Source organism: Lytechinus variegatus, chromosome 3, assembly GCF_018143015.1.
Source record: "Lytechinus variegatus isolate NC3 chromosome 3, Lvar_3.0, whole genome shotgun sequence".
In the NCBI taxonomy this organism is placed as follows: Eukaryota; Metazoa; Echinodermata; class Echinoidea; order Temnopleuroida; family Toxopneustidae; genus Lytechinus; species Lytechinus variegatus.
The window spans coordinates 60891518-60909986 of record NC_054742.1 but is presented as its reverse complement, the minus strand read 5'-3'; the positions used below and the strand labels follow the sequence as shown (position 1 = coordinate 60909986).

At 36.2% G+C, this 18469-nt stretch overlaps 1 protein-coding gene across 1 annotated transcript; it reads left to right on the top strand.

Moving 5' to 3' along the window:
• Positions 1-2591: 2591 nt before the first annotated feature.
• On the top strand, positions 2592-3449 carry LOC121412099 (NAD-dependent protein deacetylase 2-like). Its single transcript, XM_041605008.1, has one exon. It carries the CDS (start codon positions 2592-2594, stop codon positions 3447-3449), a length of 858 nt encoding a protein of 285 aa, XP_041460942.1.
• Positions 3450-18469: the final 15020 nt, after the last annotated feature.

Below are 18469 nucleotides of genomic sequence, written 5' to 3'. Positions count from 1 at the left end.
GCAGCTTGATCTTTATTCAAAACGTGCTAAAATTATCCACTTTCGGATCAGAACATAATTTTTTTTCTCCTCGTGCTTTGCGCTCGCATCATTAATGTAGGAAGATATCAAATTACCCACCCATTTTCGTGATTTACAAAAAATGAATAGGGTGTCCCATTTTTAGGTCTGAAATAACTTTTTTTTCGCTCGCATCAATTGTTTGGATATTTACCTTTTCCGTTAATGATTACAAAAAGTGCTTTTGGGGGGTCGGAATGTCAAAAATTTTCAGTTTGCGCTTCGCGCTCACATTATTTAATATTTAAATATGCATCGCCTTAATGGCTGACTGCAAAACGCCCTTAACACGTCCCTTTTCGATCTAGCCAGAACCCATATCAAAGTTGTGATATGCACAACTTAGTGACATGCAAATGAGACAGCTGATGATGTCCCTCACTATTCTTTTGTTTTTTATTGTTTGAATTATACAATATTTCATTTTTTTTACTGATTTGACAATAATAACCAACTTGACTGAAGCATATAGTATAAACAATACTAATTCCACATGTTCAGAGAGGAATTAATCGTTGATGAGGAGAAAATTACAATAGTTTATATAATAAAAAACACAAAAATATAGCGAGTGGATGACGTCATCAATCTCCTCATTTGCATACCGACCAGGATGTGCATTTGTTTTGTGAAATTAAGTGAAAGCTCAAAATGTCATAACTTTCTTACTTTACATCCGATTTTGATGAAATCTTCAGTTTTATGTTTGTTGGATTTTTCTATCATTATGTAAATCAACTTTTTGTTGGGGTGGACTTTTCCTTTAAAGATGTTGTAGGCTAGTATAGACGCACATTCATCAGGCAGTTCATAATGAAGAGTTCTAAATGCTCGATATCACTCCTAAAATTTTCTCACTGGTCACAACGTACATTCACACCCCCGGGGGGGGCACTTCCATTGACGCGTGGATTAAGAGGGGGGGGGGGGGGTGAGTGCTATGCAACCCCAATTCCCTGCCACATTATACAGTAATGACGTTCAAGGTAATTTGAAAAATATCGCTCTTCAAACTTTTTTCGCTCATATAGACTTGGATAATCACTCCCATATAAGTTAAGTAAATGAAATGACTGAAGAGTAACAACACAAGCCCCTTCTTTACTCTTGTTCTCCTTATTAAATGAAATAACATGCCCTGCATCCGGGGGGGGGGGGCACTCAGTATACAATGCATAGTGGGTATGTGCCGCGGAGGGGACCCCATTTTCACACTCAAATTTCCGTTCCAAGGCATAGCATTTTTGCCTTGTTGAGAGAAAGAACAAAGAAAGCCGCTCCAAGGCATAGCATTTTCTTCTTATCGAGAAAAAAGAAGAAAGAAATCCGCTCCAAAGCTTCGCATATTTTTTCGTTACGCCGCTCCGATCGCTTTGAATGAGCTGCAATTTGGTGAAAAGCGGCCGCAGAGCTCCCGGCGGAGGCTGCGCTATCTGCATCATGCACGCATGATCGTTCCATAGGGATGCATACGCACTCACACGCTGCCGATCCGTTCCAAAGACCCCGTTTTCACAAACATTGTCGTTCCGAAGCCCGTTCCGACGACCCTCCTTTTTACAATAAGCCTGCTCCAAGGCCCGCGGCACACCCCCACCACTTTTTTGGTCGAGTGCCCCCTTACACCCATCAGTGCCTGACTGGTCACTGGTCATATATAATGAAATGGTTATGAAAATCATTCTCATGCATTTTGAATATGTGATTTTTTTTTCGCTCGGTTGCTATATGCTCCCTCGCATAATACTATCAGTTTGGGCCGGGAAAGGGAGGGGAGTCTGTAGCTGCTCGCTCAGATCAGTATAGTCTCCAACGTATAGTACAACACTACCCTGCCCACGATGAGTCATTTTCAAAGTTGAATAAACCAAACCAACGTCCAAAATTGATCAAGCGCGCGCGCCAGGTCGAAGCCCCACCAAAATTGTGATTGGAGAACCGCGCCGGGTGGCGACGCCCCAGATGTGTTGCCACGTATTGAAAGAATGAGCTGATGGTCAGCAATCATCATGATAATCAACAAACAGTTACTATACTGTACATCAGTGGTCCTGCCTGCTCAGTCGTCGAAACACACTTTACCGGCACTCATGGACTTTGGACCTGGAGTTTCAAAGTCAAATACTAGCCAATTGTTATCGTTTTTTTATGATTATGACATCACAATATCAATTTTATTTTACAAGGGCGAAGTCTGAGTTTGCACTGGGTGCACGAAGTTCCTACACTGGCAAGCAAAACGAAATTTGTAACCTTTCTTCTGCTTTCATGAGCTGATTTCCCAAACTTGATTTAGATCCACCTCCCCGTGCTCAAACCAGCCTTTGCCCTCGTTATTCCTGGATATCATGATTGACATTGCAGGCCGGGCTGAAGACCGGGTCAGTCATCATCTGGTCATGTGAGTGAAAGGTGACGGAATGACGGATGTTCATTGGTTTCTACATGTTAAGTCTCTATTTATCTTACTGTTGAATTCGCCATTAATTTCGCGTCTGCATCGCAATTCAGTTTTATATATAATTTAGAAAATGGATCAAGTGCTGTCGTCGGCTGCAAGATCGATTAGAATGAGCGATGTCCTTATCATCATGGCCGGTGCAGGTCTAAGCGTGGACAGTGGCATTCCAGACTTTGTGGACATCCACAAAGCACTGCCAGAGATATCCCATCTTGACCTGAACGTCTTCGAAATATCGAACGACAACATCTTCCTGAAAGATCCAAAATTTGCTTGGGGAGTGTACGGCAAACGCATGGACGACTACCGAAAAGCGTCCCCTCATGAGGGCTACTACATTCTTTTGAGGTGGTGTTTGTCAAAAACAGAATGGTGGGTGTATACAAGTAACATCGATCAACATTTTGTGAGGGCTGGGTTCCCGAAGGACCGTGTAGTAGAGTGCCATCGATCTCTGTATGAGTTCCAGTGTGCCAAGCCATGCTGTGATGATGTGTGGGACGGTAGAGACGTCACATTGGACTATGATGAAGCCACTCTTGCTGTCAACGGGGACATACCGACTTGTCGGCGCTGCGGAGACGCGGCGCGTCCTTGCACCGTCTTGGCTGTCGACACCCGCTGGCTCGGAGCGTACACCCGACAACAGGAGGAGCGGATGGATAAGCAGCTAGCTGACATACCATCTCCTAAATCCATTGTTATTCTTGAAATTGGATGTGGTGTCCAGATGAGGAAGGTTAGGAATAAATCAGAGGAACTTGTTTCCTGCTTTAGAAAGGCCGGTCACAGGACGACGTTCATTCGAATAAACTCTAACCAAGAACATATTAAAATGCCAGCACCACTGCATCACAACGATATATGTTTGTGTCAGAATGCATTAGACGCACTGACAAAGATGAATGAGATTTTTCAATCAATTTGAATGAATGTTAGACACATGTTAATGTAAGGGTAATTCTCAAAGGCTCTTGCAATCGCAGATAGACGTTATACATTAGTAAATAAAATGCAAACTTGATTTTTCTTGTTAATTCTAATTAAATTTGTGAGTACAACATTGTTTTAGTAAAAATGCATGCCATGTAGTGATTTATTTTCCCTTTTTCCCCTCGCAAGCCGATTACAGTTATTATATTTCATGGTTCCAATATGATATGTCCAATAAGAGTAAATCAGTGAATTAGATCGTTGATCGTTCATTTAACTGACATAAGGGGTATTTTGTTTTATGATTATTACATATAGGACTACGGATTTAAAGTTTCTCCACAGATTCCAAGAGTAAATCAACTCTTTTTATTGCACTTGCAAAACACATGCGGTGAAACGATACCTGAAAGAAATCGCCATATTTTTTTTATTAGTTTGAAGGGGTACTTCGGGCTGTAAATATTTATATCTAAATAAATAAAGTAAAATTTTCAAAGCAAAATGCTGAAAATTTCATCAGAGCCTGATAAAAAATAGCGAAGTTATATGAATATTTATTAGGTGGGATGATGATGTCACGTCCCCACTTTCCTATTTCTTATGTTATTACATGAAATCATAATTGTTTCGTTTTTTCATACATGTGTAAATGATGTGTCTCCCTTGTAATAAACAAAGTTGCATCAATGAATATGTAAAGCACTTAACTCAGCTGTCATTCATTTTTTTTTCGTTCTTGAAGGAAAAAAAGAAATCTAATTTCACATAATAAAATTCAAAAGAACAAGTGGGATATGACGTCATCAGCTTGCACATTGAATATTCATGAAGACATGCCTAGAATCGTTTCACAGGAATCAATGCAAATCTTTTAAATGCCATAACTTTGTTATTCCAATTGTCCGATATTAATCATTTTCAGTGTTTTTTTTTTTGGTCTAATTTTTCTTTATCAGTTCAAATCATATTATTTTCAGCCTAAAGTATCAATTTTAAGTAAGAAATATTAGAAAAGGCGTTTGGCTATAAGAAAGCATCTCAGTAAACATTCAACAGAGATAAAGGAAAAACAAGTGGAACGCCTCTGGCAGTCTCGCCTGCATTACAAGAATTGATACAGAAGCTGTGTAGACCTTGAAAACAACTACTGAATAATAATTCACAAAAGAAAACATTCATATGATAATAAAGTACTATGTCATTTAACTAAAATGACATTTGACTTTAATCATGTGACTCAAGACTTTTGCTAAACAATCATTCATACTTAATTACCCTTATGTTTCATGTACTAGATCTAGATCCATAAAATTTCTGAGTTATGATGCCAATTCAACAAATACCCCCAACACTGCTGAAATTCATTGACCTTAACCTTAGACCTTGATCATGTGACCTGAAATGCGCACAGGATGTTAGGGGTACTTGATTGCTCTTAATGTTCAAGTTTCATCGACTAGATCTATACACTTTTAAAGTTATGACAATTTCATGCATAAAAACTCCCAATATGGCCAAAATTTGTTGACCCTAAATGACCTTAGACCTTAGTCATGTGACCTGAAACTCAGGCAGGATCTTTAGTGGTGCACTCTTACCCCTATGTTCAATTTTCATGAACTAAATCTATAAATTTTCATTTAACTGTGATGATTTTAAAAAACTTAACCTTGGTTAAGATGTCGATATTGATTCCCCGAACATAGTATAAGTTCATTGACCCTAAATGACCTTGACCTTGGTCATGTGACCGTCATGTGACCTGAAACTTTAGCAAGATAATCAGTGATAATTGATTACTCTTATGTTCTAGTTTCATAAAATATGTTTATATACTTTTTAAGTTATGATATTTCAGAAACTTAACGTTGGTTATAAGATTTTAATGTTGCGGCCGCCGTCTGAAAAGCATATAGTCTCGCTCTAATATGCAGGCGAGACAATGACACAACGACAACATTGGGCTACCTTGTGTACCGCGAATCCTCTATCCTGATTCATTCTTCGTCATACTTTTAAAGTTACAACAAATTATTCAGTTATCGGAGGACATGGTTGATAAAAGCAGGTCACAAAAATCCAAACTGAAAATTCATATCAATCCTTTTTGTCAGACATTCCAAATGTAAACCATTTCCATGCTCAAAACCTTACGAAGAAATGGTATAAATGAAAAAAAATAAAGAAGCACTTAATTCAATAAAATCCCGATATTTGATTTGACTAGATTCTGCATACATTCATATAATTCTTCTAGAACATTTTCATACAATAACAAGTTACTGTTTTTGGTATGAATCATAGAATTAATTTACTAAAAAAATATCATCCACTACCAACATGATATAACATTTAAAGTTAGCCGGGGTTGTCATCATAAGCAGATAGCTTTAAAAAATTGACAACCCCAGATTAAAACTCATTAGACTAATTAAATACATTCATGGGCGTATAATTAAAAAAAAAATGATTTCACGACCAAGAAAAAAAAGGAAATGGATAAGGGTGTAAAATTAAATCATTTTCCGAATATTATGACAAAATCTATCACAAACTTGGATTTTTGTAACAAAAATGTCGACATTTTTCAACTTCTTGATACTGAATTTCACGCGATACGCAATATTAAGCCCCCTCAACATTTTGGCTCATTACACCACTAAATACAAAGATACGGCAGAAAATGGGTATATTTTTTATACGAAAAACATCAGTTCATATGGAGATGATATGATGGTTACAATGGTCAAGATGAAAGCTATATGGAGATGATTATGGTCATAATGGTGATAATAATATCAAAGAAAGAGTGAGTTCTGAAAAACTGAAACAATGATACAGAAAATGTACTTCAAATACTCTGAGAATAACATGGATTTAACATTTGCCTTAAATGAATAGCCCAAAGAGACGATATAGTCTTATGATAGACTTGGTCCATAAATCAGGACCAAGGTATCTTATTCATATTATACAGTATAGCGCACTTTCCGTTTCGGTAAAAGGTATTACATATCTGTCACGATATCCCCACCTGGTTTATGACAGTCATTAAAAAGAATACACGATTAAGGACGTGAAAATGTATGAATAGTAATGATTTTATTCATACATGAATAAATGAATATTAATTTTTAAAAAGACCCTGGAGTACCCACAAATATAATCATGATCTAATACGACAAGTGACGTACAATGATCACCTCGCCTCAGACATGGAAGATGCATGAGCTTGAACAATATTATTCTTTCGAATAAAAAAAGGAGGTCAAGTGTCACCTTCACCTCTGGATTTCTGGAAGGGACTATAAAAAGAACAATTAAGACATAAGAGAGGGGGGGGGGGAAGATGGAGAGGGGTGGTTAATTGTTCAATCCAATCTACCCTTGAAAATGGCTAATTGCTGACAACCGCTTGGTTTTCATTTTATTTAACTTTGATCACGATGGGTATCTAACTCAACTATTACTAATACCAATGTAAAGCGTTGGAAATATGTTATATAGGCCAGTAGAGTAAGCACAAAATGTTGAGGTCCAGGCATGGTGAATGGAACAAATTCTAAATATCTGCGATTGGAACAATATTCTGACGTTCTTTTTTTTAAACAAAAAACTTTAATATTTCGATAGATTATGATATCATATTTAGAAAGAAGCATAATTTTCCAGAGAAAATAGTATAAACCCCATTTAATAATAATAAAAATAGTAATAAGTATCATAATAATAACAAAAACAATGATAATAATAATATTATATAGCGCTTATTACGGTTTCTCTAAGGGCTTTACATACAGGCCTAATTTACCCCGTTTACCATCCTGGCATGCCCGCACACATTGTATGCACTTTTTCCACTCCCTGGGGTATTTCCAACAAAGACTGTTTGTGGTATTGAGGAATAGGATACGTATATCTCACTAATCAAAATAATGCAAGCGCGTCGCATGAGCCGAAGCAATTCGTGTTATCATGAATCGATGCAGCACTCGGCTGATTAGTTTAATGATCTGAAATTTTCCTCCATTAATTCATTGTTTCATTCATTTTTCTCCATCTTCCTATCTTTGTTCTTCTTTTTATCATTTCCTTCCCCGTTTCCCTTTTTTCTCCTCCCTTTAGGCAGATTAGGAGGCGCGATAGCTCAGTCGGTAGAGCGGGGGTTTCGGATTCCGGTGACCCGGGTTCGATTCCTAAGGTGCGCTAGTGCCCTTTGGTAAGGCATTTATCCTCATTACCAGGTCCCTCGGAGAGGACCTTAAGCCGTCGGTCCCCTGGTTGCTTGCTCACAGGCATTCGTGCTTTCTTATCAGTCAGGTAAAACCTCGGTATGACATATTATTTTGAGCCGCAAATGGGGAAGGGGCTGGCCTCTTTGGGCCTGTGCCGGGGGGGGGGGGGGGCTCCAGAGACTGTAGACATCATCTGCCTGACTAAATGGGTAAAAATTGGAGACGAGCAGGGGCGGATCCAGCCTTCGTCAATGGAGGGGAGGGGGGGGGTGGGCGGGCGGATTTTTTTTCAGCCATATTTTACCCGATCGGCCGCTCGCAGTTGATTTTTGTTTCTTTCTTTGAAGAGGTAATCCTAACTTCTTAACTTCTTAGCTTTATTCTTATAAATCAACATAATACATGTAATCCTTATTTAAATGGTGCGAGCGCGAAGCGCAAGCTAATCTTTTTTTAATTTTATGTATTTGTTCTAAAATTTGAACATTCTGGTCAATATTTGTGATCATGAACAAGAAGTGTATTCAACTAAATAATTCACTGATCGAAAAAAAATCGGGCTCAGTGTGATGAAAAAAAATCTGTACCGCGCCTAAACATTTACTTTTAGAAAGTCAATATATATATTCTTCAAAATAAAACAACATGCTTGTACTAAAGCTTAATTATTGTATTAAAGAAATCTAAATCCAATTGAACTTGTCACTATACTGAAACCTGAAACGAGAAATTATATTTTTTTAAAATGTGAGACTAGCGTACAGTAGGCCTACCTTTGGAAAATATATGCCACTAGACTAGACACATCGGGTGTTCAAAAGTTTGCCTAAAACGCAGATATTGTGAACATGGAGGGCGCTCATGCAAAAACATCTTATTGGAGAGCCAATCGGGGAAGTCAAAAGGAAAGATAACAGTCAGTCGGCAAGCCCTAAAAAAATGTCTTTTCCTTCTTTTATCCAAGTGATATTCACGACTAGAGTATTTTTGCATTGTTTATGAGCTTGGTGCGGACCAAAACACTTCATTTTATTTTGCCATTGCTGCTCTAAATATTGACCAAATATCATGTTTTGGGTATCTTTATACTTAAAAGTAAAATAATTCTTTCAGGTAATGTGTTTGGATAAAAAAAAATGTTGTAATATAGGGGAAACTTTTGATCTAAAACATGAAATAAAATAATTATTTACATGCAACAAAAGTCGTTTTTACACTTAATTTCTCTTTGAGCCCAAATGATTTTTAAATCATGATAAAGCTGAAGATCTATTAATCATTGTTTTGAATGTCGGCCCGACGCTTGACCCGAACCCGGGGAAGGGGGGGGGGGGCACTTCCATTCACGAGTGGATACCATGCGCGACAATGAGATCTCAAAAAGCATCCCGGAAAAGCACCCTAAACACGTATTTTCATATTCTGAAAATGCACCCTTAACAAGTATTATCGTGTAAACAGGGGCGTCGATCCATTTTTCAGATGGGGGGGGGGGGCAAAATCATGAATCAACTTTCCAAAGGCGCTCGATCACACAAAACCAACAATCTCACACACATATGCCTATATCTATATATATATATATACAGGGGCGGACCCAGCTTTCGCCAATAGGGGGGGGGGAGCCGAAAATATTTTCATCAAAATTTTTCTCAATTAGCCGCTATAATCTGATTTTTTTTGGTGGTTTTTCAGGGGGTAGTCCTAACTAAAGACTGAAGTTTTAAATATATGCTAGCCTTATAAACAAGATAAGGTATCTCATGTGGTCTTAATATATAATGCTAGCGCGAAGCGCGAGCTAAAATTCTTTGATATTTTATGTCCTTAGAACTGAAGATTCTGAGCAGTTTTTATAATCGTGAAAAACAGTATCCAACTAAACAATGCGAGCGCGAAGCGCGAGCCGAAATTTGATTATAGTAACGTGAAAAGGGACTCAATTAGGACTGTTTCTAGTGATTAATGAAGAGGATATCAGCAATAAATAATGAGAGTGCGAAGCTCGAGCTCAAAATTTTTGATATTCCGACCTGAAAACTGGACTGTCTAAGCGCGTTTTTATTTAAATAAAGAACAAGCTGTGTGTCTCAAGCAATTAAATGCGAGCGCGAAGCATCTGAGCTTAATTTTTTGATATACTGACATGATAAAAGAGCATTATGACAAATTTTGGAAAGAATTTCCAAAGTTGATAGGTATAACACAAATCAAACAATGCGAGCGCGCAGCGCGAGCTGAGAATTTTGATATAACAATTAATAAAACAAAAAATGAATGAAAGCTTGATGTGCGAATATTGTGTGCAAATTGATTTCAGAAGTGGATATAATAGGAAGAAAATTTTCAGCTCGCATCGCGCTCGCATCTACTGTTCTTTTAGATACCCATCTTAGTCATTGGTACCAAAAATGCTTAGAATATCAAGTTTTCAGGTCAGAATATAAAGAAATTTCAGCTCGTTCTCGGCACTCGCATTATCTGTGTAGTTAGATACATGCATCTATCCTCCTTATGAGTTACTACAAACAGTCCTAAACAGGAACCTCTTTCCTGTTTTCACGTCATTATACTTAAAAAAATTTCAGCTCGCGCTTCACGCTCGCATTAATTTTTGTGTGATCGAGCGCCATTGGAACGTTGATTCAGGATTTTGCCCCCCCCATCTGAAAAATGGATCGACGCCACTGACAACGATATTTCGATGATATGCACGGACGTCGGTTTTTCCTTTACCTACATCATTGGGTTTAGTACAGCCCCACTCGCGCAAATCGTACTCTAAACACGTAGTGTTCACTCCTGGGGCAAAAAGTACATCCTTTATAAAACATTTTAGTCTTGATTTTTTTTATACCCTCGCAAATTTTACCCTAAACACGTAACTTTCCTAGCAAAATAGATACCCTTTTTCATTATTTTAGTGATTTTGACACCCTACGTTACATACGTAACGTTCCCTATCTTGAAAAAGACATCCTTTTTACGTGTTTTTTGGTCGCGCATGGTATCCACTCGCCAATGTAAGTGCCCCCCCGGGTCCGAATCCCGTGCTTATTTGCTTATTTCTCAGCAATTACACAATTTCTTTCAGAATCCTTTGGCACAATTTTTTTATTTATACAAACAGACACTTTGGTGGTCATTTCTGTACGAACTCATTTTGAAATCGTTACCACAACTGGAATTTATCTTTAATATGATATAATTGTTATAACAAGATATTTTTTTAGATGGGGCAGCAGCCAGCTTTGCATAGGCCAAGTGCATGTACATTTAGCAACTAAAAAAAAATACTGCGCTCTAATTGGTCATAGCTAGAGACCACGCACCCACTCAAATTCCAATGTTCCCCCTCACTTTTCCTCAGCAAGGTCACACTCACTATGTGGTAATCTCTCTTCAAATTACCCGCGCCTGTTGTGAAAACCTTATTCAGCCAATCAGAACTCTAGATTTTATGCTACTCAGAAATTTCAGAAATATCATCTTGCATCTTGATGGAAAAAGCTGGCTGCTGACCCATCTAAAAGGTGTCAAATATTAAGAGTCACATTGTATGAAAGTAGAGAGTTTGAGCTTTCAGATAATATTAATATTTGTGCCTAAAACACAAAATTTTGCACAATTCGCAAGAGAAAAAAAAGGAAGAAATCACCATTTGAAGCATCTTTTCAGGCCTGAAGTTCACTTATTGATCATAATAGTTTATTCAAAAGAAATAAGCAATACAAAAGAGTAACGTTTACTTCTTCCCATGGTACAAGAATAATCAATTTTACTCAAAGAGAAAAAGGTATAATTCTTTGAGCAAAAAGTCTCACAATTCACGAGATTTTGAAGGGATATGAATTCAGCCAAGAGAGGACTTGGACTGATAAATTTTGCTCATTAACACATGGGCTTGCAGACTGACTGATAAAAGCGACCGCGTCCGTTTTCGCCGCAAAGGTCACGCTGGCATCTTGAATGGCAAGAGCACTCATCCGCGTATTAGAGAAAAATGGACAATGGCAAGCAGAGGGTTCGCCGTAGAATCAAACGGAAAAGAAGCCAGCTTATGAGATTATGAAACTTAATGGACCTTTTATCACCATTATTTTCCCATGGGAAAGTCTGCTAATTGTTCGCTCCGAGACTTTTCAGAAAACCAAATTCTCGTTACTGCTCAATTAAGTCTTTGCGCGGTCTTAACGCGTTCTTATGCAAGTGCACGCAACGCACCCCTGCAAAATAAGGAAAGTATCACTTTTAGAATACCAAAATGCTAATGAGCTTTCAGAATACCGCCAAAGGGTTTTAAGCGCTTACGCTTAAAAGGTCTTGTAAAGTATAAGATTTTTAAGCTTAAAGTTTTAGTGAAGTGTGGGATTTTAAGCATACGGTGTTTAAGCACTAGGTTTTGGTTAAGTTTAAGTATAAGATTTTAAGTATAAGGTTTCAGTCAGGCATAAGATTTTTAAGCATAAAGTTTTGGCTAAATATAAGGTTTTTGAGCCTAAGAATTTGGTCAAGCATAAGGTTATTAGACAAGCATAAGGTTTTGGTTAGATACATGGTTTTTAACAAATAAGGTTCTAGTGAAGCATAAGGTTTGGGCAAAGTATAGGGTTATTAAGCATAAGGTTTTTGGCTAAGTATAAGGTTTTTAAGCATAAGTTTTTGGCTAAGTATAAGGTTTTTAAAGCATAAGGTTTTGCTAAGTATAAGGTTTTTTAAGCATAAGGTTTTGGTTAAGTATAAGGTTTTTAAGCATAAGTTTTTTTGCTAAGTATAAGGTTTTTAAGCATAAGGTTTTGCTAAGTATAAGGTTTTAAGGTTTTTTAAGCATAAGGTTTTGGTTAAGTATAAGGTTTTTAAGCATAAGTTTTTTGCTAAGTATAAGGTTTTTAAGCATAAGGTTTTGCTAAGTAAAAGGTTTTAAGCATAAGTTTTAGGCTAAGTATAAGGTTTTTAAAGCATTAGGTTTTGTTAAGTATAAGGTTTTTAAGCATAAGGTTTTGGTTAGCCATAGGGATTTTTAGCATAAAGTTTGGGTGAAGTATAAGGTTTTTGAGCGGAAGGTTTTGGCCAAGCATAATGTTATTGCATAATGTCTTGGTCAACGATAGAGGTTTTTGCATAGGGTTTCGGTCAAGCATAATGCTTTTAACATAACGTTTTGGTTAAGCATAAGGCTTTCAAGCATTAACTAAGAACTAATTGAGCTTTCAGAATACCGCCAAAGGTTTAAGGTCTTGTAAAGTGTAAGATTTTTAAGCTTATGGTTTTAGTGAAGTGTAAGATTTTAAGCATACAGAGTTTAAGCATTAGGTTTTTTGTTAAATTAAAGGTTTTAGGCATAAAGTTTTAGTAAAGCATAATGTTATTACACAAAGTCTTGGTCAAGGATAGTGTTTTTTGCCTAGGGTTTGGGTCAAGCATAATGTTTTGAATATAAAGTTTTGGTCAAGCATAAGGTTTTTAAGCATTAAGTTTTAGCATAAGGTTATGGTCAAGTATAAGGTTTTTAGACAATGTTTTTAGCAAAGGATTTGGTCAAGTTTCAGGTTTTTAGCATAATGCTTGGTCAAGTATAAGGTTTTTTAATCCAAGGTTTTCCGTTAACGCATAAAGCTTTGCTTATTACAGTATTCTTTATGATAAGGTTTTTGTTTACGCATATTTGTTTATACATTAAGTTTACTGAAGCACTATGTTTTATGTAGTCATTAGGCTATAATTCAGGTAATTGCAAGGTTTTCAGCAAAGGGCTTTGGTTAAGCATAGCTTTGCATTTATAATAATGGTAGTAAATTTCTTAATAGACGCATAAAACCTTAAGTTAATAAAACTTAAAGTTAAATATCTAAATGAGAATGACATACTTATTCCAAACCAATTTGGTTTCCGTCCAAACTTTCAAACAAGCCTTGCTCTTCTAAATCTGACTGAAAATATTACTAAATAACTTGATATAGGTGAGTAAGTTGCCCTTGTTGCATTAGACTGGGAAAAAGGCATTTGATATGATTAGCCACGAGATATTGCTTAAAAATTAAAATGTTATGGATTTGATAGAAATTGTTTAAGATGGATTCTAAATTATTTTCAGTTTAGAACCAGAAAATTGTCGTAAATGGAAATTAATCCACTGAACAAATTGTACAATGTGGAATTGCTCAAGGGAGTATTCTTGTGCCTTTGTTTTTCATACTATACATGAACGATCTCCCCAAAGTAATAAAATATTGTAACATATCACTTTTTGCAGACGATTCCTGTCTTTATGTATCATCTAGAGATCCTACTCGAATGCAAGATATGGTAAACGAAGACCCTGGCCTCTATTCAAGATTGGTTAATACACATGAGCTTTTGTTGATTGTTAAAAAAGTGTAAGCTGGTCATTATAGGCTCGAAGCGTGAGACCAATCTATATGCCAATGTCAATGTCCGGATTAATGACCAAGTTCTGGAAAGAGTACAGAAAGCTGCAATTGTTTGGGTATCGTTATTGATAAGGAATTAACTTGGCGACCATACATTGACGGTGTCCGATCCAAAGTCCTACGAAGTTTCTTTATGTTGAGGAGAATCCGACAATATATAGACATACCCACTGCTACTCTTTTGTATAAGACAATGATTAACCCCCATTTCGACTATTAACACACTGTGTGGATGAAACCTGATTCAATTTCTCTGAAACGGCTTCAAATCCTCCAAATCAGAGCATTGAGGATAATTCTACAGGTGGATTGTCGCTACAGTAGAACACTTCTTTATCAGACTGTTTCTGTTGACTGCTTAAATGTAAAGTTAAAGAAAGACCTCGTCACTTTGCTATTCAAGCTATTAAATAATCTGCTTCCAAATGTGCTAGACTCAAAACTTACAATTAAAGGGGAAGTTCACCCTGAAGAAAACTTTGTTGTAAAAATAGCAGAAAAAATAGTAAAAAATATTGGTGAAGGTTTGAAGAAAATCCGTTAAGAGTAAGAAGTTATTAGAGTTCAAAATTTTGGATTTGTGACGTCATAAACGAGCAGCTGCCCCATGTGTTATGTAATATAAAATGTATGAATTTCAAATTTGGTATGGTTCCTGATGACTTAATTTTGTTTTCTTTTCATGATCGGGTGTTGAAACGATTTGTCTATTGATATACAAAAGTTACAGTGAAAACCATTTTCAGTTTTCTGAGAAAATGACATTACATTGATTTTTACCATTCGCTATGTAGGGATGCTGCTCGCATATGACGTCACAAATCAAATAATTGAAATTCTAATAACTTTTTAATTATTTGATGGATTTTTCTCAAACCTTCGGCAATATTTTTATTACTTTTTCTGCTATTTTTACCATAAACTTTGTTGTCAGGTGGAACTTCCCCTTTAAGGGCACGAAACATTCACTTAGAAATGTCGAACAGTATATTCATCTTCCAAATTAAACCCCACACCAATTATTTGAAAATAGCTCTTTATATCTTGCCAGCATTTTATTCAAAACCCGCCCCCCCTCAATCTGTAAGAACACAAACAATACTAGGCTTTAAAAAATGCATCCAAAATATATTTCCGCAATTGTTACTGACTCTGAGATTTCTGACCATTGTATTGCTTTCATTTTTTTATCATGTATATTGATTGTACTTTTGTTTGTTTTTAATGTGTATATATTTATATATTTTTTAAATTTTTTTTTAGTTCTTATTCTTTTATCTCAAATCTTTATTTTTGTCATGTACAATGTAACTTATGTCTGTTCAAATGTTTATATTTATTATTTTGTTCATGATTTATAATTATGTTTTTCAACTTTTATGTACGGACTTGCTGAAAACAGCCTTGCGGCTGAAAGCAGTTTTCTTTATCCCGTATTCAAATAAAGAAAACATACAAATAAAAAACAAAACAAAGGTCTCTGTCAGTGTGGAAAAGCGGAAAATATGCTTGCATCGTATAGACAAAGAACTAAGTAAGGATAACATTACATATTCATTAACAATGCAAGTGTCAATGCAATAAAAATACTTTTAATAGTTTTTACACTCATGTATACTTGACAAAAAAAAAAAAAAGAAAGAAAAAAAACAATAAAGCTCTAACCTTCTTCCTTCTTTTCTCCTTTCGCTTTTTTCTTTTTTCCTCCCCTTTTTTCTTTTTGGGGCCGTTTTTTTTTTTATTTTTTTTAGGGGGGGGGGGGCGAACGCCCGGAAAGACCCGCCTCCCCGGCTATTCGCCTTCGGCCGTTCTAAGTGTTCTATAGTTGGTGTATAAATTCAAAGTCAAATAGCCGGCTCTGGAGTCTGTTTATTCAGTTTTATGTAGAAAATAAAAAGAAATTTTAACATAATTCCCCGTTACAAAGGAAGCCAGTGAAGTGAATTAATGAGTGTTGGCACGAATGAAAATCCTGTATCATACACAGTGGCGTAACTACGGGGGGGGGGGGCATGGGGGGGCACGTGCCCCCCCCCAATCGGCTGGCAAAAAAAAAACGGGGGAAAGGAGAAAAAGAGGGAAAAAGGAAGAGAAACGTAGTGGGAAAAGAAGAAATTGTTGTTTATTATAGTGTTATATTATATTATGTTAGGTAACATAAGAAACATTTTTTCACAACTTTATGAAACATTATTTGCTTAATTGTGTCTTCATTGTTCCTGGTGCTCGCATAGACTGTTTAACGAGATATATAAACCTGCTGTTTTCAAAATAATATACAACAAAATAATATATTTCCTCGCAATTAGAGTTTTTATTGTTTTAAGTAGTTATATTCTTCTTTTTCATGACTACTGAAAGTTATTGCCCTATTAAAGTCTTAATATAAAAACATTTCCTGTCCGTTCTAACGTTCGCATTAGTGGATTGGTGAGATTTCTGCTCTTCATGAACTCCTAAATTCAGTCCGTAAAATGTCAATTTTTCTGATCTGAATATCAACAAAATTCAGCTCGCGCTTCGCGCTCGCATCATTTGGTTTGTGAAATACGTGGGGTCTTAGTGAATACCTACAAACAAGCCTTACAATGCCCCTCTTCATGTCTGAATTGCCTAGATTTTCAGCTCGCGATTCGCGCTCGCAGTATTTCATTAGTGAGATGCGTATGATAATCATGCCACAATGACTTCAAAAAGTGATCCATGTGTTTAGATGTAATTCTAACAAAATCAGCAAGCGCTTGGCACTGGCATTAGATGACTATGGTGAGATATGTATACTCCGACTTAATGGATTCCTAAGTGTTACGGCGGCTAATAGTCAGAATAAGTTCCCAAAATTTACCTTTAAGAATATATGAGTAACACCCCTATTAGGCATGTTAGGAGTGTAACCCCTAATTTGCATATCTGTGGTCAAGCCCAAGGAGTGGGCATCATACTTGCACAAAGAGCTCATTGCTTAGAAAAGGAAAGTTGGATGCAGTTGCTATTGAAGAAGCTCACAGCAAGTTGACAAGAAATTCATCATTTTGGGGTATATAACAGTTGGTGAGTTTAATTATTCTCATTTATTATATTGCATAATGTTGTAATTAGATATTAATGTATTAATTGCAAGATTTCACTTAGAAGATACATATTGCAAGTTGGTCAGTAATTCTACCAACTCTCTCATGGAGTATATATGTGTTTCTGTGATGCGAGATAATTATGTGTGCAGCATAATGGGCACACCCAGCAAGATATAATTTACATTTAATGTATGTTCTATTATATGTATGATAGATTCATTTTAGTTTAAGATTCATTTAATCCTTGTATATTATCTGGGATAAGTTGTTTCAGTTATAGATTATGTATTCATTAGTAGCATCATTTTATATATCACATATTGTGTATATAGTCAAGTTAGGAAAGAAGTGAAAGTAAGTTTAGAGCGAGAAGGAGTTTATGACTCATCATCATACTCTGGGCAGTGCTCGCATCTCCTCACAAAGGGAAGCCCTACACTGTGCATTCAATGCATGCAATACACAGATACCAGTGTGTGTGAGGGGATGCAGGCCACTCTCTGGCTGGTGATGAATCAGACTCCAGAGCAGAGTTTCAGAGAAAACCACTGTTTGAGGATCTGTTCCTACACAAACTTAATTCTCACTGATTCAAGCCAGTGTGAATGGGGTTTATAGGAATGTCATTTAGAGACAGAAATGAAAGTTTAGATTTAAGATCTTATTAGTTGTTGTACTACAGAAAAGTTGAAGGAATAATTCATGTGTGAAGTATACATGTATTTAGTTAATGTTTATGGTTGATGTTTAATCTCTTTGTCTAATTTATAGAATAGATCATGAATAACAAGTTATGATCAATGCATCATTAACGCATCTAATCACTATTTAGAGCCCAATTCACATTTGAAAGATAAGTCCACAAATAATTTACTTTGGTTTAATAAGAAATTAATCATATCACAATATTACATTTGGAGTTTATCATGTAGTTAAACAAGTATAATAACATAAAGTATTCATGTGTGTATGTAAGACAATTTAATTTAACTTATACAATTTACTTATTAATTTATGTTTATGTTTATTTGTTTCAGCTACACACACACACACAGTGCCACAATACTCAGCTGTTTTACAAACACCTACACCTACGTCATATAAGCTCAAGCAGTGTTCACACATTACGTTCAAGTCGTGTTCACACGCAAGTTTATGTTAGGAATAAAGTGACACTTCGACATTTGTTATTGCTCGTCGATCTTTATCCATTGAATAAATGCAACAAGGCTTTATTGGTTGGAACTTTAAGACAAGGTCTTCGTGGTGATT